Below are 24,423 nucleotides of genomic sequence, written 5' to 3'. Positions count from 1 at the left end.
AGCGTTTAATAAATGTTACTCGATAAAGAACGCGATTTATATTTAATAATTTTCAGAAATCTTGTTAATTCCATGGATACATTTATACATATCTTAGTTGTGTGTTTTAAAGAAAAATATCGCCTTATGCGACAATTACACGGCATAAAGCGAATGATTTTTCAGGAAAATCCATAAAAAATGTATGTTTTCACATGCAAAAGTGAATAAAGAATAGCTATTGAGTATTTACATTACGAGTGCGCTGTGGCAAACTGTCAGGTTTCTCAATTAAATAAACGATTCTCCGTCCAAATAAATCAATTGTGACAGTTTCCGAGTGAATTAGTGAATTTTCATAGCCACGAAAAGACTATTTGAGCATTCGATTGCACTCTCGAGATATTATTGTTTTCTTTTCTCGTCCTGAAGCTCTCTCGATCTCTCTCTGTGTGTGTCTTTATGCCTGATCCGGTTACCCTACCCGCGGCGATATCTTCTGCGTCTTTGGAAGATCGTCGAGCGCCCAAGACGATCTCTCAAGTTTCATTTAGTGACATTTTAATAAAAGAGAAGATGCTCAGATACTCACTTGCAGAACTGCTCTCCATTTGGTCTCAGCATGCACTTTCCTCCGTGTTGGCATAGCAGTGTACATGACGATTGTCCTGCATTTCGGGGGAGAGAAAAGAGAGAGAAAAAGATCACGTCAGCGAAATAGCACATCTCAAGTGAAGGTGGTTGGTGATTATTGCTCAATTATTGTTGCAATTGCATTTAATTGGTCGATGCACGAAATGATCTTGGATTTCAATCAAGCGCCCAAGACTTTTCGACGGGAGGCAGGCAGAGAGAGAGAGAGAAAAGGCGCAGACTCATGGAATTCTTAAACAATTAAATCAGTCATCCACTAGCATTTGTGTGTGTTGATCAAGAAATCAGTGGCCATTTCTGGAAGACTTTCCAGTGGCAACAGCAGCAATACTTGCTTCTGTGTTGCTGTCGTCAATCGTTCTCTCTCTCGCCATTCCTCCTTTACAGTCTTTACCCCATCATCCATTCCCTCTTCTGCACCTCTTTCTGGGCCTCCGCACCTCCTCTCTCTCTCTCTTTTTCTTCAGACCTTCCATCACACCGTCGACATTCAGCGTTGTAAATAAAAGCAAGACAAACACTGTATGGGCACAGTGCTTGATTTAAAATGAAATACACAAGTCGCCTCTTCTAGCTGCCAACCCAGAGTCAAGACAACACTCTTTTTCCCGAGAGATGCTGGAAGAAGAACTCAACAAATCTTCGTCCACCGAACCTCTCTTCTTTGGGAACCGGTTCCCTTCCACAATCATCACCACACCGTCATCGTCATCGCCCGATTGTGAATTCTCTTGCATTCTCTCCCCATGGCTCCCCATTCGCAGCACCTCCAACACAGACGCCAAATTATGTGGGCACACAACACCGATTCATAATAATCATGTTTTATTGTTATCATTCGCCGTGTATTGAGTTGGTGGCCGCGAGGTGCTCGTGCACAGGCCATAAGAATATATGTATTCATCGCTGAGAAGGTGAAACTTATTGGGTTGCTGCATAAATTCCATCACAGTTTCTCCCTTTTGGTATAATAAGACCAAGTTTCCTTAATAGCATCAATAATTACCACATTCAATCACACAAATCATCAAAATCATCAATTAAGAGGGAGTCGCAGGGTGTCTAAGTGCGAAAAAGAAGCCCAGAATTTGTGCGATGACCCGATATATTGGGGCGACGGGGTCTTTCCCAAGTCTCTCCTCACCATCCAGGTACAATAAAACCACAGGCACAAGAGCCAAACCACGGCTCTCTGGCGTTTTTCCCTTATGTGCCTCGCTTTTTTCCATCTCCCAAGCATGGCTGGTGAATTACAATCACTAACTCAATCCACTCCCAGGCAAGAGAGTCAATCAACCAGAGCCGCATGAGAGAAAAATCCAAATGCTCAGGTATCCAACAATGGAGCGCCCAGGAATATTGCTTTTAAATGCAAACACACACAAAATGCCATTAATATCGGAGAATGGCAGAGGAGAGATATATATTCTATAGGTTGGGAGAGGAAAGTCAGTTGTACACAAAAAAAAGATGAGGAAATTTTTGTGATGTTCAATTGATCGTCTCTCTAACATTATTCTCATTTCACATATAGAAAATATTCCCGCCAAATGGACAAAGCGACACACAATGTAATTTAATTAAAACCCTTTCCTCCCCGCCCGCCAATCTCCACCTCCTCTTCTCACATGCATTCAAAGATCTACACTTCATGCTCTCGATGGAATTCTCAATGAAATAATACAAGAGCCACATCATCTCTGACCCTAAGCAATTGCTACAATTTAATTTATCCTTATTATTTTCAATCGACATCACTCTCTCGGCAAATGCAACACGATCTCCAACATGTCGAGCACATGGACTCATGCATTCACATCTGCAGACGTACAATGAGACACACAGGTAGATGAGATGGCACAAGGGACGCCCAATCTTTGGGAATGCCTGCTATGAAATGCGAAAAATCCATAGGATTCTCGAACATCGAAATTGACAAAGAAACACACATTTTATATTCAAATAAATACTTTCAGATGAAGAGCACGTCTGGAATTTGCTTTTGACTTTAGATTAGGGAATATTGTTTGTGTAAATATTTTGATTATAAAAGCGCGTTTGTGCACAATTACGCCAAAATCACTTTGTGTTCTCATTTTCCTTAAGCTCCAAAGTCTAATCAGGCGCAGAGATGCACTTAAGCGGCAACAAGGACAATGCGGGTAATCATGGTCACGCAATAAATCTCCAGAGGACTTTTGTTGAGGGAGGCTGACTCGTGAGAAACCCTTGAACCGAATTCACAGTCCGAAGAAGCGGGCTAACGGCCAAAATGCACATGCAGTATTTTTGCTCCTCAAAAGGTGCCTCGCAGCGCATGACCCTGAACCTAATTGATTAAGTGGTGATCTCGCAGCGGAACAATAGGCCGGGGGCATGAGAGAAGGAGCCGGAGAGCGAGAGAGAGGGGAAAAATTTCAAGTGAAATGCTCATATACCTCACAGGAGGCGCACACACACGGTTCCTCCTACGTGGAAAATCACTGTCCACTCGCGCGAAGGCAGGACGCAAAGCAGAGCCGAAGAAACATGGCGAAACATAAAACGGGTCTCTTTGCCAATTTGGTGGAAAGGCGGACAAGCGAGCATTTACATAAATGTAGATTAACGGACTTAATATGCATCATCCGGCTGTTATAATTCATCTCCAGCAGCTGCCTCATGCCGAATTCAGGAAGCAATCTATTGACTCTCGGGGATTCACTTGGGCTCGCTTCGCCCAGCATCGCCCAGCCATGAGGCCACACTGTCTCCATATTTATTCCACAACACTCCTCCTAAAAGCCACCCTGGCACGCCGAGCACACCATCGCGATTTGCAACCTGTGGCATTTCCACCGGTGTCCCAACCTATGCAAATTATCGAGTGCATATGGAATTTATCTATGGCCAGAACACCCAACAGAGACCCTTTTATCCTCCACGACATCGAGTCCACCGCAGAGAGAGAGACGACAAAGAGACACTCATTGGGCTCATGTGACGAATTCTTTTCACATGCTGCCACAATTGGTGCAAGTGTTGATGATTTAGTCACTGGTGGAGCGCAAAACGAAGAGAAAAAGCAACACAACGAAGATGGAGATAAAAACGAGCAAGAGACAGTTACAGGCCTCAAGCATCAAGATCTCAATTTCACTCTGTCTTGCTCAATAATTACATTAATTGCAGGGTGAGCCAGTAATTCGCTGAATCTTCGCTTTTAGACTTTGGATACATGCCACAGGAATTTCGATTAGTTGAATTGATTTCGTGACATGGGGATTCCAAGAGAGCAAACACTACCCATATGCATATTGAAACGGAGACAAGGTTCTCATTCACGAAAAGCGAATAATTGGTCAAGGCAAAAAAGTGGACAAAATACTCTCCTGACTTCCTCTCAGATGCCCTCAATCATATCATTTTAGCAGTCATCAACGACCATGAGAGTGGCAATTTTTAATTCTCCGTGCAGCGAAATCACAGTGCACTTTTTTCCTCAAGAATCACTGCTAAAAGCAATATCCTGTCTTGACAAAATTCGGCCTTGTGAAACTCTCTGCCCATCTGTTTGGGAAAGCGAGTCTCAGGGAGATTTGCATACACTCTTCTTGGAGACAAACTGTGCGTCTTCAATTGGACTGAAATTGCCCATAATTTCAGCAATACGTCTGATTTCTTTGCGATATGATTACAAAGATTTTTGCAGGTCTTTTAAGGCAATATTTTGCTCTACATCGTGAATTGGATGTTTTATTGTCTTCACAGAGTGAAATGATGTGAAAGAATGAATTTTTAAAGCCAATGGATTATAGTGTTTAGTGTTGTTTTACGCAGACTGCAAAAAAACAACGATCTATTTTCAGGAAGAGTTAAATTTCGAGCCAAGACTCGAATTGGACACCTTACAAGGATAAAATACGCAACGCAATAGTGATTGTCACAGTGTTTCAAAACAAATCAACTATACTTTATTCCAAAGTAATTGATGACTTTTCATCGTGAACAAAACTGTATCAATGTCAATTGTACGGTGACCAACAGTTTTATAAGAGACCGAAATGATATTTAGGGTGCTGCTGAGGGGCAAAAAGTCGCCACATTCATCATTGCCTATCTGGTTTCTCTATTGAATTGAATGTTAAATTTACGAGCGTTGAATGGATTTTCAGTGAAAACTATTGTCCACAGTAACCTCCAGTCTGTTTCAGCTTGATTTGTCCACCCTGTGTGTCAATGGCAGCGGCAACAAATTAATGAAATATTCACATTCGTTTTTGTGCCATTTGCATTTTTCTTCAAGTGCTGCGCTACACACATATTTCTTGCAGAACTCTTTCCATTCCAAATGGTTTGGAGCGAATGGCGCGCAAAAACGCGCAGAAAAAGATGCGAAAAGAAAGCCCACAGAATAATTCCATCGTGCTGTTCATTTGGATAATCGAGTTTTTGGGTATATATAATTGAATTTGACCGAAGCATTTCAAAAGGAATTTTTTTCCCCAACAGTTCCTTTGTCACTGAAAAAGTATCTAACATCCACTGTTGTATCTTTTTTTCCTCTCGCGTTGAAGAGATGAACTAGAGTAGAAATTGTAAACATTCTCAAGATTCAACTTGGGCCAGAAGGCACCCCATTAAAATTTTTTCCTGTTTGTCAAGACATTGAGCGCCGAGAGAAGACTCTAGCAGAACATTGACTGGGCCAATGGATGTGAGTTTTATGAACTCATATGCCTGGCTTTCCATTCGACACTCTTCTGAATAAATAAATATGAGCAGCATATTAAAATAATGTGTCCCAAGCGATGGCATATACATGGTATTTTTTTTACCACCATTCGCCCAATGAATTCTTTCCCACACTGAAAAGCCATTTCCCAAACATATCGCACACACATTTGGCTCTTCGACTTTTTACTCCCCTTCAGCATCGCAATTGATCTTTTGGGGAGCGGAAAAAAATGTTTGTTAAATTTTTATGTGACTCGTGTAATTAATCATAGCGATATTTATTTCGCAATGACTTCAAGTGGATAGTCAGTGAGAAATGCTATAAATCATCACACTGGAGATCAGGCATATTGACTATGTTAAGCATTTGTTAGATTTTCATGGACCTCGCCTGTCACGGTGTTGGTGCTGTTGTTGTACACCTCGTCAAGAACAAGAGGAGGAAAGAATGTTAACCAATAAAATTTGAACCGCGTCGACAAATGGCAAAACTAGCAAAATATGTATGCATTTTCTTATCGCGGTTTAATGTTTCCGCTCAAATAGCATGAATTCTGCTATTTAACCAGCACGGGTCTTCATCTTTTCTCACCAGACACACCAGCAACTTCCTCTCCTTGTCCCTGAAACACCCAAACTCTCTGCATCTCCCTCGCACACGCATCAACAAAGCCACATCGATATCATGGAAGAGAATCACATCCACTCTCTGCCTCCTCCCCATCGGAAAGACAAACACACACGCTCGAGATTACATTTGGCAAAAGTCTAACGTCTCTCCCCGGCTTCCCAAAATCCCCAATGTCTTCCATCGGATCTTGTAATTTTTCGTGAAATACCCAAAGCAAACAATTTGAATAAATTTATATTATATGGTTTTCTGCTTTAGGGACAAGACAATTGATAGCGATCGTTCCACTTTTTCAAATTCCCACTCGTGGCTAATAAATAATGGCCAAAGAGATCAAAAATGTATGTAAATAGCCACTTAATTGCGCACACAGATTCAATGAATCTCAATTAAGGCTTCTTTGACTTGTGATTTTCATTTTGCCACTGGTCACGTCACGTCTGCCAGTTCAATTAATTGCCCATCTTTTGACCAAAGACGCTCCCAATCAATTTCACTGTGCCCCCAAACGGCTACGTAAGCCGCCACAATTCAGAAACCAGATAAATGATTCCTAAATTCAAGAATACAGCAAAAATCATCGAGACTCGATCGAGTATGGCGAAAAAGCATCTCAGAGCATCATTTCTAGAGAAAAATTCCCGTACTGCCTTCAGCTCATGGCCAGGAAGTCGCTGTTCTTGTAATGAAACACCAATTTGAAATGAAACGGGCATGACTTATCCCCTAACCTGGCTTGCTCATAAGTTGCCATATCAGTCAATTGACCGTTGCTTTACATTATTCTGCAAAGGTGAATATTACCCTTAGGTGAAACATGAATTCACGACTCTTTCTGCTGGAGAGAGAGAGAGAGAGAAAAAAATGAGTACAGAAGGTAACTTCAACTGGCGGTTGCTTAGTGCATCCACCAGAACGGAGAGTTCCCTCGCCGTTACCGTCTCTCCCTCATTTGATCGTCCCTTCGCATGTGGAATTCAGGGGTTAAATCGCACTCCTGCTGATGTGCCCTATGAAAACTTATGTTGCATTTTAAACATGGCGGCGCGGAGACACTTTTTGGCGCCCAAATTTTCCACCGCTCTCGCACGGATGGAAAAGAACAGGGCAGATCTTGCAGATGTCTGTGTGGCAAATGGTGAAACGTGGACGGGAATGTGATAAAACATAACATGAAACAAGCAATTGATTTCGATGATAAAGAGAGATGAAGAAAAAGTCCGATCTCGCGCGGAGTTTCATGAAATGAAAATGGGAAGAAATCTTTGCCATAATGACCGTTTTTACACTCCCTCGCGGGCATGTGCCGAGTCTTTCATTATGCTCAAGATATTGAGAACTACAAAACCAGAATAGTGGAGAGGAATAATTGGGAGACAACGATGGAGATATCTCTTTCGCACCACACAGTAAATAAAGCGTCTCAATGTGGAGGAATATATGCCATTGAAATTATGAGAATCTTTCACGTTGTTCCCACCAAACAAAAATTATTTATTTTCCTCTTTTCTCCTTCCACCATCACCATCTTGGGCCTCTCTTTTTTCTCATACTGTACATACTCTGGGATGGGTGGAAGGAAGGCAACCAGAGAGAGAACCTCTCAATCCAAATTGAACAGTGTGATGTAAAAATGTGAGAGCAATACTGGCAGAAGAAGAAGAAGTAAAAAAAAAGCTACCATTGCAGGAGGCTAAAACACTCCGCGGCACGCTTGATCTCATCGTAATGGCATTTGATGGGGTCAATTCGATCTGTAACGATACGGGAATTCAATTTTGTCTCTATCTCAAGTGACTCTGCACACAATCTTCAACTCTGAGACGATTCCCGAACAGATTAGCTGAAAGTAGTCATACAAAATCAACAACAACATCCAGTGATAACCCAAAATGACTCTCATCTCGAATAGCAAACAATTCTGGGAAGTATACGTTGCATTTAATAGAAATCCTAAGTACATGTTGCGCAAAATTACTTGTCCCAGCATTTACATTTTCTCAGATAGAAGGTTAAAGGTCGCCACACAGAACCATTACTCACTATTGAATGCTTTCACATGTGTAAATGGAGTACCGACACTTTGGGAATGATTCTGCAAACTAGCTCATGTAAAGGTAGAGAAAAGGCTTTGGGTCAAGCGGACCAAATATTTGATATGCCACACTGTCTAACCTCTCATTTCGCCTATGAGAGACATGAGATCAAGCGCTTGTCGCTTTGCTAGTCAATCAACTGCGGCTGCTTTTCTTCAATATTAGAGTCACTTGCAATGGCGGAATGTTGAGAAGTTGAGACGGTGTAAAAGTGTCAATGCTCGTATTTGAGGCTTTTCTCCTCCGAATCAAACGAGTCTGGCGTGAATGGTCGAAAATAGGAAAATGATTATACACTGTACGCGCCTCCTGAAAGGTGCCAATCTGCACGATGGATTTAAAATTGCCCCTCAACAGGCGGATGAGATGATAAACCGACAAATCAAAAATCAATTGACTACCGCGCTGATCACGTCCGGCGTCGGTGCGAGATTGAGCGATCGGGTGAGAAGGGGCCTTAATCTAAATTTCAATGATTCACCGGGCTTTTAGTGTAAGAGATTTTTTGCCGTGGTCAACAACTCTTCTGTACACGACATTGTTGAAAGATGATTTGTCGATTTACTTAATTTGTTAAACCCAGTAGATTTTATATTGGGATTTTTCAAAGAAATATACCCAATATTTGCCACACAAACAATTACTGATCAAATACTTTTAGATATGCTTTTAGATGCCTTTTTTCTCTATCTCTCAATTTCCCAATATTTATGATCTGAGGAGCATCTTAGGCCAGACTCCAGTGGCAATTCTCTTCACAGCCATAGAGATCACTCAACAATGGCGGACGTGTGCAATATATGAAATTAATTCAATGATAATAAGACGATACTAAAATAATTAATTTACACTCTTGTCTCAAGCATGTACACTTTGTATGGCTGGATTTTTTCTTCATCATCTCACATTGCAAGAAATACACAAAACAAAAGAAATTATGGTGTGGTAAGCAAAAAAGCGCACGTTTCTCTTTCCCATTGCACAACTCGTGCTTGTGAATTTTCGAGCAAAAATCATTTTCATCGCATAAAAAACCGTATGAATAATCATTTCTCATCCTCTGCCCATTACATATTATTGCAAATCTGCAAAGGGACACATTTTTCCACACAAAAATGCACTCTCTTCTGCGCCTCTTTGCGATGTGTCAACTCAACAGAGGTCCGCCATGATGATCCTCTGTGTCTCTTGGCGTCTCCCTCTCACCTCATGGCCGACGGTATGTCGCACTCGCTCCCTCTCGCGACATTTCGAGGGGTCTTGTCGGTGGAAAAGGAGCTCGACACGCACACACTGTCGCACGCCATTCCCTGCTTTTCTGCATCCCAACACGACCTCTGGCTGTGTTAGACTTGCACACCTGCTCTCGTTTTGCTGTGTGAAGGCTTTTCTTTCTTCCCATTCGAGCGCACACAGGCGCACAGGAAAGTAAAGCGAGCACGACCACTTCGCGGAGATCTCGGTCCAAAAGAAGTGAGAGAGAATCTCCTGTGATTGAAGCGCTGTTGCCGCACTTTTCGCCCGATCCCCGTTTTTCCACTTTCCGCCGCCATTCAAATCGCTTTCCCGCTACACACCCACATTTTTCACCCCCACGGCCACCCCTGGCGTCCCCCATGCACCCCAGTGACGCCCATTGGCAGGGAAAAGGCCCAGAAAATCACAGAAAAGCTACTCAAGACAAAGTGACCAACTGGTCTTGGCGAGTCTCACACACAGCGCAACAGCACTTCGCCTCACACAAATTCTTACCTTCTGTCCATTGAAAACATCCAAGAAAGATCGCTGCAGCCAATAGAATATTAATCCAATTGTAATCCCTTTTCGGTGATGTGCCACAATAGAATTTCCTACTAATTGTTGATATTTTAAACCACATTTTATCTCGCTTTGCATCACATTTAGCACACATGCAATTTTCTTTTAAAAAAGACGTTACAAAAGAGGAGAGAAAAGGGAGGCGGAGATTTAGGGGATCAATCACATTTGGCAACACACGCGACAGCAAAACAATTTGAATCAATTAAAACATAACTAAGACACTGTCACCATATTAGTCCATCTGTTATCGTCCACTTTTCGATGCGACTCCCATAACGGTTCTCACACCTTTTTATCAACTGATTTTCTCAACACAAAACACCCAATTTCAAGCCCGATGCAACGCGGCGCATGCGTTCACGATCGCGTCTCAATTCACTCTGACGATGCGAGCACCTCGAGCGCGCTCTGCACAGTGTTTTTCGGCCATCGCGCAGAGACATCTGGCGACGGATCACTGGTCGTGGATTGCCCGCACTCGCAATAGCGCATTTTCGCACCTCGCCCACTTCTGCATTACCGACTGTTCTGCACTTCCGATTCGAAGAGTCTTCCGGTGTCTCGGGTAATAACGCCCAAAAGTTGAATCTTCGGCTTCAACCATGCATAAGAGATGGATTTTGAAGGAGAATAGTTGATGCACTTTTCTACTCATCTTTCGTGGATGATAATTTCCCGAAAACTATGGAGAGAGCTTTTTGAATCTTAAGTAAATTCCCATGAACCCATCAGCTTTACACTCTTCTTGTAAAATTTGGATATCGCTTTTAACTCACTACGATTCATTAATACACGTGTTATAAGGAAGTTGAGGTATTTTCATTGGAAGTAGTTGATTTCCTTCAAAACTTCTGTGACGAATGTTTCACTTGCACATCGTGATATTTCTGTATACAAATTTCTCACAGCTCTCAAAGGCACAAGTCACAAAGTTGAACTTTATAGTCATTTGTTGCAGCTGGGACATACACCTGCCCATTTAGGGTTTTGGCGGTTAGTCAATTCCGTTGAGGTGTAAATTAGCTATAAATAAGTATAGTCAATATTTATCACTTTCCCCTTCAATTTGGTATCTCCAGGACCATCGATGAGCATTCACTTGTGGGCATAATATTGATTAAGCACTCGCAATATTGGGCGAAATACTCACGTTTCGGATCATGTGTACCCAAAATGAATGGGTTTGTATGCTTGATTAAATGCCTTTTTATCAACTAATCAAACAATTATGTTTGTGGGTGTATCGCCCAGCCCATCAATCACCACATCGTCTCATCTTCACGAGGGTCGACGGCGCTGTTCACGAGCGGCCTAGGGGAGCCGCGCGGCGGTGGGTGGTAATAAAAGTGCAATAAAGCAAAATACGCGCCAAGTGAGACGACATACATAGCCCTTGCCCGGAGCGCGCCCCGGCCCAATCGCCAAATTGCCCCTTCTGGAGGCGGCTTCCCACTCATCTGGCAAACACCCCGCTGGAGATTGCGCCAGAACCGGCTGTAATTTTCAATGAATATTGTGTGTATGAATATTTATTAGAGTGGCATGCAAATTATCCAGCGGCAGGGTGGGAGGGCCCATTAAAAAGCGAAGCGTGGAGGAGGGCTTGACAATCAAATTTGCTGCTGTTTGCCGCCAAGGAGAGCGACCCAACATGCACATGGAAAATTTTGTTGTCACTTGGTGGAAAAATTACATGGAAATTCCTTGCACTACATTTGGCAGCCCTCGCCGAGGGGTTCAACGACACAGCCGAGGGTTACGCATTCTGACCACTTTGCACAGGGTGACTCATCCCTCCGTCGCTTGGTATTTAGGGCAGGACAATTGGGGATTAGGGTCTATAAAATTGATAAATCTCCCTCTGTGCAACAAAAAACACCCCCAACCCTTCGGCATGATGAAGTTCATGCGGTCATTTCGCGTACTATGCAATGAACCATTACTTAAGATTAGGATCATTAAAGCAATCTCATAGCGCAGAGCTGTTTTTGGGGATCTTGCCAAAAAGACACTTATTAAGGAGGATGAATTTTAATAAAAGTCTTATTTTATCAATTTTCAAATACACAATTTACACCCTTATTTTGCAAATATCTTTGTATTTCTGAAATGTACTTGCAATGTTTGTTTCATTTCTCAATTTTACCTGCGATGACTAACAAAACACAACATCAAAGTCAAACTATTTAAGTTATTATCATCCTTATGCAGATTCCAGCAATTCCAGGTAATAAACAACACAAACAAAGAGACATTAGAGAGGGATACTGTAGCTACAATCCTTCTCTATGTTTGCATTTAACTATTATTGCCATAAGGCTACAGCATAAAGTTTCGTCACAATCTTCGACAGACCTTTGCCTGCTGTGGAACTCACAAAACTCACCCTCACCGCAAGTTTGTCTGTTGTTCACTCTTCAGTGGTCACCCTGCTTCTTGAGATTCTCTTGTCAAATTAACGAATAAATATTGTCGGAATTGCATCCAATTTACGACTCTCGATGGCTCCTTGTGCGAACGACCCTCCCACCAGGTTTGCTGCGCCCCTTCGCAACTGCCGAGACTGTGGCGTAACAATTGCAAGCAACAATCTTCAGCTCCCCACCCATTGGCACGTTATCGCCGAACGCCATCTAGGCGGCACAACTTGGGCGACCCCTTTCGAAATTCGCCCACAAACTACCCCCGACCCCTGGGCGCAAATTTTATTCGCCGGAGCTGAATAGTCGCTCCACTGACAACATAGAGGGGTGCGTCCTGTGCGTTCGCCCCTCGGCATGCTGGGCAAAAGTGCCCATGTGTCCGAGTGAGGCAATAAAAGTGCAGAAAGAAATCGCTTCATCGAGCGCGCGCCCTTGTCTGTGGACTTTATGCCATTTTCCCAAAAGGATTTTCTCTACATCATTCTCAGATGAAGACGTCTTTTCACCTCCTCGTTGTTTGTCCATTCTCAATCTCAATGGATTTGTTTTGCACGTGCTAATTGACTAGTAAAGTTTGCTGAGCAAAGTTTACACTCACTGGGGCGGATGGGTAGCATTTTAATTTGCTACAAATTCTTGGGTAAATAAATGTGATTTTATGGCCAGCGCCATATACGATAAATTACAATTTATACTCGTATTTGCTATTAGGACGTCATATCGGGAGCCAGTGTTATGGGCGCTGCCGGGGGTGGAGTGGCTTTTAAGAGAAGGGGATTGTCAGTAATGAGGATTAATATTTAGTGGCAACAATTATTTTCACTCTATTTGCATAATTCTTGGTGGATTTATTGGAAAGTGCACTACACTATTAGAGTGGAGTAGGTTTTCACGGCAAGTGCATTGGCCAAGTGTTGAACGTTGAACTCTTCGGGGAGTTGTCTAGGTCTAGAGAGAAATGTGGCAAATATAGGGGAAAAACTATGGACAAGCTTCGAATTAGTCTTGCAAGCGTCAAATTAAGGGTTCAAGAGTCGCAAGCGCCTGCAAGAGAGCCCCAAACTTCACCCTCAGTGGATGTATTCTTGGTGAAAAATCAGGGATGGCTCGAACCATCCTCTTTCTGCTTGGAGTGAAAGATGAGCGTACTGTGTGTGGTATTCTCAAGGGGAAAATAATGGAAGAATGTGTACAGCATACAAATGTAACCGCAGGACAAGAAAAGTCGGGGAAAATGTAGGGAAAAGTGGTGCTCCGGCGTGAGGGAATGGTGTGACAATGCATGATTCTACAAGAATTTCATGCAACGACGAAATCTGTTGGATCTCTTATCGGGGAAAATATTGAAATTTGTGCATAAACTGCTCCCTGGGATCGCCCGAGAGTAATGGGCGACACTGATCTGGCCGTGACCTGTGGCACAAGCTGTGGCATATTCTCACATGTGCACTCAACATGTTGGAGCCATTCTGGCATATGGCTGTGCTTCGGAATATTTTGTCAATTTTGGGCGGGTGAGGCAATTAATTAGATTTTCCCAAATATCTCTCTAGATAAATTCCCTGTCCGCTTTTTTTCCCCACTCACTTTGGCCCATGAGCGTGAGTCATTGGTAAATATAGCGCCATGACCCGGTGACCGTTGAGGGATTGACGGTGTGGAAAGGTTTTGTGGCGTCGGGACGAAAAAGCATGGCGTTGACGGGGTGGGAAGGGTGCGGAGCAATATTTTCGAGTCCACCAGCAAATTTTCAATAGCTCCTAATTCCTCTGGTGCTATGTGAAGGGAATTATGATAAATTCCATACAATTTCTCATGCAAGTTGTACCGGGAGAAATTGTGAAAAGCATTTTGAATGGTGGAACGTTTAATCACTCCCTGGTGAATAATGTGGTAAATACACAGACAACCACGGAGAGACATCTCGTCCTAATGATGATAAGCGTTTTGGGGAATCTTCGCCGAACTTCCGTCTTTCGTCTTCTTCAGATGCAAAAACACACTGTGAGCATTTGCCTGCCCAGCACGCCACTGCGGCGGACATACGCTGCTCTCGCTCGACAGCCCAGGCGGTTGACTCTTTCCAGAGCGAGACGGAGAGACTGTTTGTCCGCTGTGTTCCTTCACAGAAATTATTTATTGCTCCTGATTGAATTAATTTTCTCCTGCCGCGAAATTCGAGACAATTTGCTTGGGAGGATTTTTTCCGACACAGCGTAGGCATGCACCCTCTGACTTGAGAATTGACAAATTTTCCCGGAATTCCCGAGTGGGTGTCGCTCTCTCGCTCCCACTCGCGCAGTGTGTCAGTCATTGAGTATATCAGTTGAAGTTTAATTAAACACTGTTATCGTGTGTTTGTTTGAATGAGACGCGATGCAAGTATCGATAAATAGTTTTGGGGAGAAAATTACTTTTCTCGTCCATTGTCGCCTTATCTGTGAAAGCCGAAAAAAACACACACGACGCGATATGCGGACAAAAAACACCCAACATCGGAGATGGACGTCGCGGGCAAAGTGCCGGGAAAATGCAATTGATAGTTTTAGGTTTAGAGACACTTGGGGCTGAGGAGATATTTTCGAGTTAATTTAACGATGGAGATTCATGGCGAATAAAGAAGTCTCTTGAGTCATCTTGGTGAAATTTTACGATGCACAGGAGGAGAATATAAAAACAAGAACTTCCAGTTTTCTGGATGGCAAGCGAGACAGGTATATAGAGGCCAATGCTGGCGGAGTAATTTTGAATTATTAACGCGAACTGATAAAAGCCTGAGCACAAGTTTGATTTAATTCAATGAGAGCCTCCTGGGAAAAGCACGAATTTCTTATTTATCAGGTAAATTAATAGGATGGACTTTTGTGCGGGAGGGAAGTTCACGGATTTTCCCGCTGCGAGCACGAGCGAGACGACGGGCGAGTGCAGTCTCGCTCGCACCCGCACGCCTTCTGCTCGGGTACGCACTTCGGTATGTGGCTGAACTGAGGCATGCCTTGGCTCTCAATGGGACGTCTGCCGAGTCAGTTGTCTTGCGACTCTCGTGGTGGGTGTTTGTCGCTCCCGAAGTGGGATAGCCTTTGACCTCTGCCGCGCGATTCTCCAGAGTTCAAGTGTGACTTGTGACAGAGAAACTCTACCTTCGCGCTCCCGAACGAATCAATTAGCGCCAATGAGAACAGTGAGTTTTCCCGTGCTGAAGCGATACATATGATATGAAATTGTGCTGAGATCAGACTCCGGACGCTCTGTGACTGAGGATTCTCAATTGAAGAACAACAATTCCAATAATTTATTTTATTGCTCTATGCACGTTCATGTGATGATTTAACGGTACATTTCTTGTGTACAATCTTGTGATGTTCTCTTGTTAATCGCTTCGCTCACTTGGGCAAAAAGACACTCTGCTCGTGCAATTTCGTTTGGAAATTTCCTCATCATCTCGCCGTGTGCTCGTGTGCTTCTCCAAATTGGCCAAGATCAGTCGTCTTCGGGTGTCTTCGAGTGGTTGAGCAGCAGCAAAAAACAGCCACCCTGCAGGATAAGGTCAGATGTCTTTTTCGGTAACTTACACACAACATGAGTTCCAGAAATTCTTACTTAACATACCACCACGACTCCATCCGTATCTCTTATGTACAAGTCCTCATCTTTCGGGGGTAACTTCGCCGAGGAGAGGGGTGCGGAGGAGCGGGGCTCTTCTGAAGGAAGCGGCATTTGGAGAAGAACTACCTGCTCACTCGACACCCTCGCTCCGTGAAGGGAAACGCGGGCACAATAGCAGAAACCCCTCGTATTGTTGTTCATCCTCTCTGCCAGAGAGGAGGTATTTTCTGCCATGGGTGCATCCTCCCGATCCTTGCGGGAAAAATCCCTGAACCCAAGGTGTTTGTGTGAAATGAAAGAGAGCGCCTGAAGAGATGTGTTTATGCGTGCAATTGTAAAAGAGGCACAATGATAATATTTATATTAAGTTGTCTCTCCTCGGGTCTGCTTTTCGCATTGAAAATGTGTCAAAGTGTGCCAAAAGAGGGCCTTCGAATGCGCCCAGCTGAACTCTTTCACTTTGCTCACCAGTGTCACAAAGAAAATCCGAGCCCAGAGTCAATGTTAGCACCTGAAGGTACACATTTGGTCAATTCAATTAGAATCACCGTGTTTATTCCGCGCTCCACCCAGTGAATGTGATAAGTGAGATTGTGCTCATGCGGCTCTTTCTCACTCCACATTTCATGAAAGTTCAATTACTGGCGTTATTAGAATGGAGCGGAGAGCATCTTCTCACGTTTCCCGATCAAGTGCCAAGTAGATCATCGCGGCTGTGGTCAGGTCCGTGAAGAGGGATCCTTGAGCGGAATAAATGAAATATGAAAAGAGAAAAATCTCCTACATATGTGCACTTTATTACTTTGGCTCATAGACGTTAAGTCAGAATCACGATTTCTGTATTAGGAATATTTCTTGAGATGTGTATCGGGACTCGGTGTTTCTACGCCAACATCTATCAGCATGAATTCTCCCAGAGTGCCTTGGCCGGTTCTTTTACATGTGAAAGAATTCACGCTTTTGCGAAAAAGGATAGAAATCTAAGGCTCTTGAGAAATTATATTACTTTTCACGATTCCAATGGAGTGCGCGCACCGAGGGAATCTCCTTAATTACTCTCAGATGATACTTATAGACAAATTCACCATTAGTGGAATCAATTGTGTGAATGGCGAAGCATCTCTTCCTAATCGACAGGGATATTCGCAACGTATTTATCACTGGAAGCGGATGTAAATTGTGCGGAACTGACGCGGGCCCAATGAAGGATGAATGTCTTGTAATTGCTGTACAATTGACCCAAAGTGAAATTAAGATGCTCCGCACTCGCCTTTCTTCATGAAACTCTTGAAAACTCCTCACAATGGTCGAGTTGCTAAGAAGCCACTCTCTTTTCGCATTTTGTGAACCTTTTCTCAGTGCGGTGCCAAAATTTCCTGCACTGCGAGAAAAATCAATATTGACGGAAATCTTAAAAGGAGTTAAATCAACCAACTTGTGGCTCAGAGTGTTTTCTTTGTCAACACGATTTCCTGTCTTTGAGACTATGATGCGCGCCCTCAAACTATTCCATGGTTTAAATTAATCCTGCGAGATATTTATTTTGAATATTGATTATCCTTTGTAGAGATACAAGTAAAACACACTTGAAGGGAGAGCAATATCTATTCTGCGGTTGTAAATCATAAACATAATGTTACAGTGAAAATGTGAATAGAGTTCAAGGCGAGGTTTTCCAGGCTAGAAGTGAGACAGAGAGGGAGACAGTGGAGAATATTGCTGCAATTGTAGTCAATAGAGGAGAAAGAAAATTGGGGTATAAACATTCCGGTGGGGTGTCCTTATGATTCCCCTGTCTGATAAAGACGACAGTATTCGAGAGGTTGATGGCCGTAAAAGTGTATTCTAGTGAAAAAAATTGTATCTTGTCGTGCTAAAGTACATGAAATCCCTTGCATGAATTTTTCTTGTCATTTTCTGGGTTGAAAAGAATTACAAGAGCAAAATGTGATTGTAAATTTCTCTCAGTGCATCACTTTCTCAGAACTTCTCAGGCCAAATCTGTTGATTCTTCGGCTTAGTGCCGAACATCTTCATCCGAAAACTTGCAGGCTTTGCGGAACAATGGAGTGAATTTTGGTCTCTCTCAGTTTTTATTACTTTTACCCCCAAAATATCCCCTTTTGTTTAGCCATATCGCGCAATGCTCAGTAAATATTTTCCCTTTTGGAATGCCATGTGAAAGATGAATATATGCTAACACATGAGAATATTATTATGGATCTTGTGAGTCTCTCGAGGAAGTTTTTTCTCCTCTCGTCTTACGCAATGGTGATTTTTTTTTCTAGAGCAATGTGCTAAATTTTCAACCGGCATAAGTACCACTGGGATGTCTTTCATTCTGGCTCAAAGTTTATTTCTGTGTTCCGTATGTTTGGAATTTGCCCGCATTCGGTGAGTGTCAGAATAAAGGGCTCGTCATTTTTGTGCCTCTGAAGCACAAATATGATTGAAAACGTTCGACAGGATTCTGTCTCAGCACAAATACTTCTCACTTTGATTAAGAAGAAAGAGTGTTCGTGGATTGTTTCCACAGAAACTGCTCTCTCACTTTCTCTCTCTGGGCTGATATTCTGGGGCCATCGCCATTCGGGCCTCAATTTCCTGTAGCAACTCAGGCATGTGAATGCCTAATGTCTCGGGCGCAATGTTCCGAAGTGCTGTCTCCCGGCACTAAACAGTTTTGGGCAGAAATTCTGGGTGTTCTGGCAAGGAATACTTCCGTCATCAGTGTTTTAGGTGTCTTTTGTTCTTTTTTAATTAAATTCAGCTCGCTCCTTGGGCACATTAATGCAGAAAGTTGGTTGCTTGTGCAAAGTTTCTTTGTTTTGTTAGCACAAGCAGCTCGGCATTTCAATCTCTCGCTCACATTTTTGCCATCAAAAAATATGCTCAGGGTTTTTGGTGGTTTTCCAGCCGAAAAAGGAGGGAAAACAGTGGCTGATTTTCTTCTGGGACCCACTCTGTGCACAAATAGGAGCTCTGCTTGTGTGGTTTAGAATAACAAAATTACTTTCATCTCTGTGTTTGTGTTATTCTTGGACATATTTTCCACCATAGAATTTTCGGGGAGGAAACTCAAGGTATTTCCAGGTGTGCTGCTCCACTCACGGACCCGTAACATTACACCCGAGCGTGGTGAGTGCGAGTGAGGAAAAAAGTATAATATTATTTTCCCCAGATAGAATTATAAAGGGCGACCACACGAAAATGATAGTGTAGTTAATGGGGAAAATAATAAGAATAATAATCGGTATAATGTTGCTCGACCCGGCGGACACGAGGAGTGTTTTCTTGGTACACCTCCTCGGAAAAAGAGTCAGGGCAAAAATTGCCGAGTCCAGTGACTCGACCATTAAATCTGTGTTTTATTGTTTGCATAGCTAAACACCAATTAAAATGATATTATTGTCACAAGTAATCGCTACGAATCATGAGCAACACTCATTACTAAATATATGTTATTACTATTAGCATTAAACATGGTGTTGAGTGTCTTGTCCGCTCACTCGCCGGTGCCATTCACTCGCCAGCGAAGAGTCAAACATTTGAGGAGACTAAAAAATTTACACACTGAAATTTACCTACCCATTCTTGTCTTTATTTTACAGTAAATAATCAAAATTGCCGTGCTAATTGCAAAGTGTTTATGAAAACTTCATACAAATGCCAACGATGAGTAAATACGGGAGATTCTTTTTCTGAGCTTACATATATGAACATTTCCCTTTGTGGACGGCGAAAAATGCATTTTCCGTTGGTTCATCATTGTTAATTTGCTTTGTGCCTCGTTTCTCTGGGTGTTGTCTCTCAAATTAAAATGATTAGATGTAATAGGAATGGAAATTTTGTGTCATTTTAACACTTTTAGTTTCGAGCGAAAGGCGATGAGTGTGCGGAGAAAGAAAAAAATCTTCTTATTTGTCAGCAAAAAAAAATACGACAAGTGTTTCCTTGTGAATTTAAATACCAGAGGAAATATAAATAATTCTAGCAAATTGCTTATTAAAGTATGCAAAGGAATTTGAATGTGCTTAAACTGAATACGAAAGATAAAAGGTGTGTATAAATTTTCTGAGATAAAAATGAACTCCTTTTTGGGATGATTTTTTTGCTGCTCTCAAGCTCGTGTATCTTCGATACTTACATTAATCACTTTATATACACAGTAATTGACTTGAGAGCATCTTGAAATATTTCCGGTGATTTTGGCTCCTTTCGTTTTGGTTTATATAATCTCAAATCTCATTAAATTTGTCTGATCTTTAGCGGGATGAATCGCGTCTCCTTCGACATGTCAAAAATGTCAGTTCTGAAATTAGCCGTCCTTCATTCACGATCACTCGCATTCTCACATCCGATTGCAATTAGCCTGAGTGAAGGAGCATGAAATTTTCCATTTTTTGCCGCCATTGTCGGTTTATTTTTACGAGTGCAAACGATGGGGAAATTCTTGCATAAATCTTGGTACAGTTTTTCTGTGCTATTTTTTCACCATTCGCATTAATTCTTATCGCCACAGAACCATAAAGATATAGCCCATATCCACTTAGACGAAACAGATATAAACTGGAGGAGACACAAAAAGAACCACTATATATTTATTTAGGAATTGTGGAATATTTCACATACAATCTCAGTTTAATGGCATAATAGTAAAAAAAGAGAAGTGTTTACTTGAGACGCTAAGACGCTCTCGGGAAGTGTGTATTTGGCACAATAAATTTCCATAGATTGTGCTCCGAAGCGACGAGAAGGTACTCTTTTTCACCTCCTATATATATTCTCGAAAAGTGTTATTAAAATTCAGGGTATTTGAGGCACTCTCTGTGTTTGACTTTGATTCATATCATGCATCGACATTTTAATGGGGTTCTCGCATTTCAAATTAAAATTTCACACAATTAAAAGTCATTTATTCCACCATTAGGCAGCACATTTCGATACGCGAGAATGAAATGCGTACTTTCATGACCACTTTCCGAAAATTGCGCTTATGAATAACCAGAAGTCTGTGTAGTCCTTCTGGTGCCTAATTTATTCTACCCCGCCGTCGTAATATTTGCTCACCGTCGCCCTCGCACAACGCAGACACACACCTAAATACATTTTTGGTGGAAATTGATATGCATATGAGGATAAAATCAAAGACTCTGAGCTCCACTGGACAAACAGCACGAGGGGAAGTTGTGTGTAAATAGCAATTGGGACGATAAGAGGCCCGATTTAATGAAAGTATCAGCTGTTGTTGGCATACAACGCATAAACTTATCAATAAGCACACAAAACCAAAATACAACTTTATCTCACAGACCAAAATATAATCCAATAATCCCAACTTTTCTCTTCGGCACACATAAAGGGAACTTCCCGGCGAAAGGATCTGACCGGTGTAAGTTTTAGCCGAGATAGGAGTACAGTCACGTGGCTGGGTCACGAGCACATAATTAGAGCCGCCGTCTCGAAATATGTGCAAATACTGTTGAATTGATTTTATGTAACACAGCCACAAGAATGCTCCACTTCACTGCAATCTTCCTCAATTACAGCCAGAGTGATATTGAGGGGTTCGACCTAATGATTCAATTGAGTGAGGATAATTTATTTTAATTTTAGAGAATGTGCATTTAGCGCTATCTGTCTCTGACACGGAAGACGTTCAGGCATTGGATGTGGTGTGTAATATGCTCGAAGAGTGAATATTGCAAGGATTTTCTTCAAGAGTGTATAAACTTGGAGGAGAAGCAAGCTCACATGAGGCTTTTCATCTTAATGCTTCTGTTTAGGATTTGTGTAATTTTCAATTATCTCCACACTATTATCCCCTTTGTGCTTATCTTGAAATTCCCAATAGAGAAAATGCAAGATAAGTATTATTCTGGCGAGAGACAAAAAGCTGGGGTATTAGGGAAAAAGTGGCACTGAACCTAACTAGCTCCGCTCAATGAGCTTATGATATAAAGCAAATAGTAATGATGATTACTATTATTCTTAGTCCAGGAAATACCCATTTCACGTGTGTATTGTTCTGTCTGGCAGTGGCCAAAGTCCCCAACCTCCCTGCTTGTGGATTTTATATGCCATCGTCTGTTATAATAATTCTATTTATCTGGAAATAGCATCACGCAGAATTGTCGAGATACGGGGAAAGAACAACACTGAAATCGTGCATCTGTACAAGCGACAATATACTTAATGTAACCCTCCCCCATGGTGTTTTTCCTTCGGCAATAATTCTCCATCGCGGCCGAGGTGGATGGGCGGCCGGAGGGAGGGAAAAGGCCGTTCGTCCCTCTCATTGTATGCATACACTTTCAGCATTCCACAGGTAAAATCTTATAGGTGGAAGTTCCCCGACTCTTTTCTCCTACTTAAACTGCCAACTGCACTGTGTTTTTCTCATAAACTTATCGGATCTCTCGTCGCTTTTTTCTTCTTACCTCTGAGCTTTCCTTCTGCGCGCGATACTATCTCCCACGCTTACAATATTTAGCATTATGGCTAAATTCGCGAATTGGCCAAAGTGATACTTATTTGCATAAAGCAATTGGTGACAACTTACAATGCAAATGGCAATTTCGTCCAACAATGCCATGCCGCATGTCTTCTCTCCCCACTTCCCGCACTCGCCGACCATTTCTCCTTTGGTGTTCCACATTCAAATCAATAATTCACCGTTTGGATAATTATCGGATTTTAGTGCGGAATGCAAGCCATGTTGTGTTCCAAACAGTGAAATATGCACTGCAAAATGCCATGTTCACTTCTTATGGTGCTCTCTGCTGGCGGGGTTGCTCAATAATTTTCTCTCAATTCAATCGATAATTCGTAAATTCAATTTCCACCAAATTACACCCTATTCGTGAAATTCAATTTACAGGGGGCGAATGAGAAAGAAAAATCATTTGCATCATTCAGCAGAAAATTCCTCCTGAGTCATTGCGCCAAAGGATGGGAGATTGTTCGGTGAGATCGAATAAATTTGATCAAATTTGACGGGAATTTGCTGTTGAGCTGAGAAACAAGATTGTTAACCCATTAGATCACCATCAAGGAAATATGCGCGATCTGGGAATTAAAGCCATAAGATCACTTTTGTGCATATCGTTCGCACCTGTCAGACGTGACAGGCTCCATGAATGGTGCACGCACACGCAAAATTTATTAGTTCTCCGCCCCTTCTTTGTACTGGAATTTATAAGCTCAATATGCATTGGGAGGAAAATTCTAATTAGATTACTAGCCGTTGCCGCAATCTTCTTTTGCACTCCAAAGCCGGAGGGGCTGCTCTTTCACTGCAAGGTGTCAATTGACATGGGAACTAATGCATATTGTCTCGATTTCAACCTTTTCGCGGTGGACTGCCTGAGAAAAGTTGCACTCACATCTCGCGGTGTATCTCTCTGTGATATCTCACAATGGAGGTTCTTTTTCGTATTTATTAAATTTAATTAATTATCAATCCTCGGCTATTTAATACGGCCGGGCTCACATGCAGACGCTCACGAATGTGGCGATCGTGTCTGGAGGAGAAGCCCAGCCAAGTGGTGTGTGCTTTTGTTATCTGTTGATTAAAACCCAACCGTGTGGCTGTGCTTTCCACTTTCGCGGAATGCGGGGAGCCTCGCCACAATCGGGAGGAGGAGGAGGTCTAAAATAAAGCGCGGCAAAACTCGACAAAAGAGTCCAAATAAAATTCATCCATCTATTGTTGCTCTCCCTTCGAGATGCATGAAATCTCATAAATGGATATATCCCATAGCATTGCAGAGTGAACAGAGAAAAGTCTAATAGTGGAATTTACGTAACACTTCACGGAGAGTGTCATTGTTCAGATATAAGATGCAATGTCGCCGAAATAAATCATCTTATTTCGGTTGTATGAAATCCATGAAAGATGTCTCATACTGCAAACAATTTATAAAGTATCAAGCAAAACCCCATTCCCCAGCGATGCAACTTTCAGCGCACGTCTATTTATTAAAACTTTGAAAGTTCATTTTCTCCATCAACACGGTTTTCCTTCATGATTTTATACAAAATGATGCTCCTATTAATACTGAATGCTTTTCCCAATTTTCACGCCAACTCTCGTCAACCTTTGTGCCCAGGCTCATGTGCATGGCAATAAAAAACACGGGGAATTATCAATTATGAGGCAGGCTATTATGCAAATTTACCAAAAATTGTCAGCTTATTAATTCGACTGAATGAACTTTCAGCCCGAGTACCTTTTTAATGGACTAACACAGTTAATATGATGCACCTATTGTGCTGGGCCAATAATAAAAAATCCAATCCACTCAATGGTATTCACTGACATTACTATTGGCAACCGAACGCCAACAGTTTGGAAGCCGAGTCAGACTCTATTGAATTATCCTATAATGAAAAATCGTTGGTAAATACATAATTGCCCTTTTGCTGGGTAAATATCAGATCCTTGTGCTCCCGATATATTCTCATTGTTCCACGGAATTATTCTATGGAATTAATG

The 24,423-nt window shown here is 42.2% G+C and overlaps 2 protein-coding genes across 5 annotated transcripts in view; one reads left to right on the top strand and one right to left on the bottom strand.

Annotated features, from left to right (window-relative positions):
• The window catches only part of LOC132259330 (neurogenic locus Notch protein), a 31,295-nt gene extending 21,027 nt beyond the window's left edge, over nucleotides 1–10,268 (bottom strand). For 2 of the 3 annotated variants that reach the window (XR_009468310.1, XM_059756906.1), the window contains exons 1-2: nucleotides 9,829–10,268; nucleotides 572–647 (exon numbers count right to left, since the gene is read on the bottom strand). Coding sequence is in view for 2 of the 3 variants with exons in the window: in XM_059756906.1 (XP_059612889.1) it covers nucleotides 572–647; nucleotides 9,829–9,988 (236 nt within the window). In the remaining variant the exon portion in view is untranslated. The remainder of the gene's footprint in view (nucleotides 1–571; nucleotides 648–9,828) is intronic. The other variant, XM_059756907.1, reaches the window with a different exon arrangement.
• A 5,487-nt stretch (nucleotides 10,269–15,755) lies between these two features.
• LOC132259326 (uncharacterized) overlaps nucleotides 15,756–24,423 on the top strand; it is a 120,687-nt gene continuing 112,019 nt past the window's right edge. For both annotated transcript variants that reach the window (XM_059756899.1, XM_059756898.1), the window contains exon 1: nucleotides 15,756–15,866. The gene's annotated coding sequence lies outside the window, so the exon portion shown is untranslated. The remainder of the gene's footprint in view (nucleotides 15,867–24,423) is intronic.

This window comes from Phlebotomus argentipes, unplaced genomic scaffold (genome assembly GCF_947086385.1).
Source record: "Phlebotomus argentipes unplaced genomic scaffold, Phlebotomus argentipes genome assembly scaffold_18, whole genome shotgun sequence".
In the NCBI taxonomy this organism is placed as follows: Eukaryota; Metazoa; Arthropoda; class Insecta; order Diptera; family Psychodidae; genus Phlebotomus; species Phlebotomus argentipes.
The sequence above is the reverse complement of the archived record's forward strand: the minus strand, read 5'-3'. Positions and strand labels throughout refer to the sequence as shown.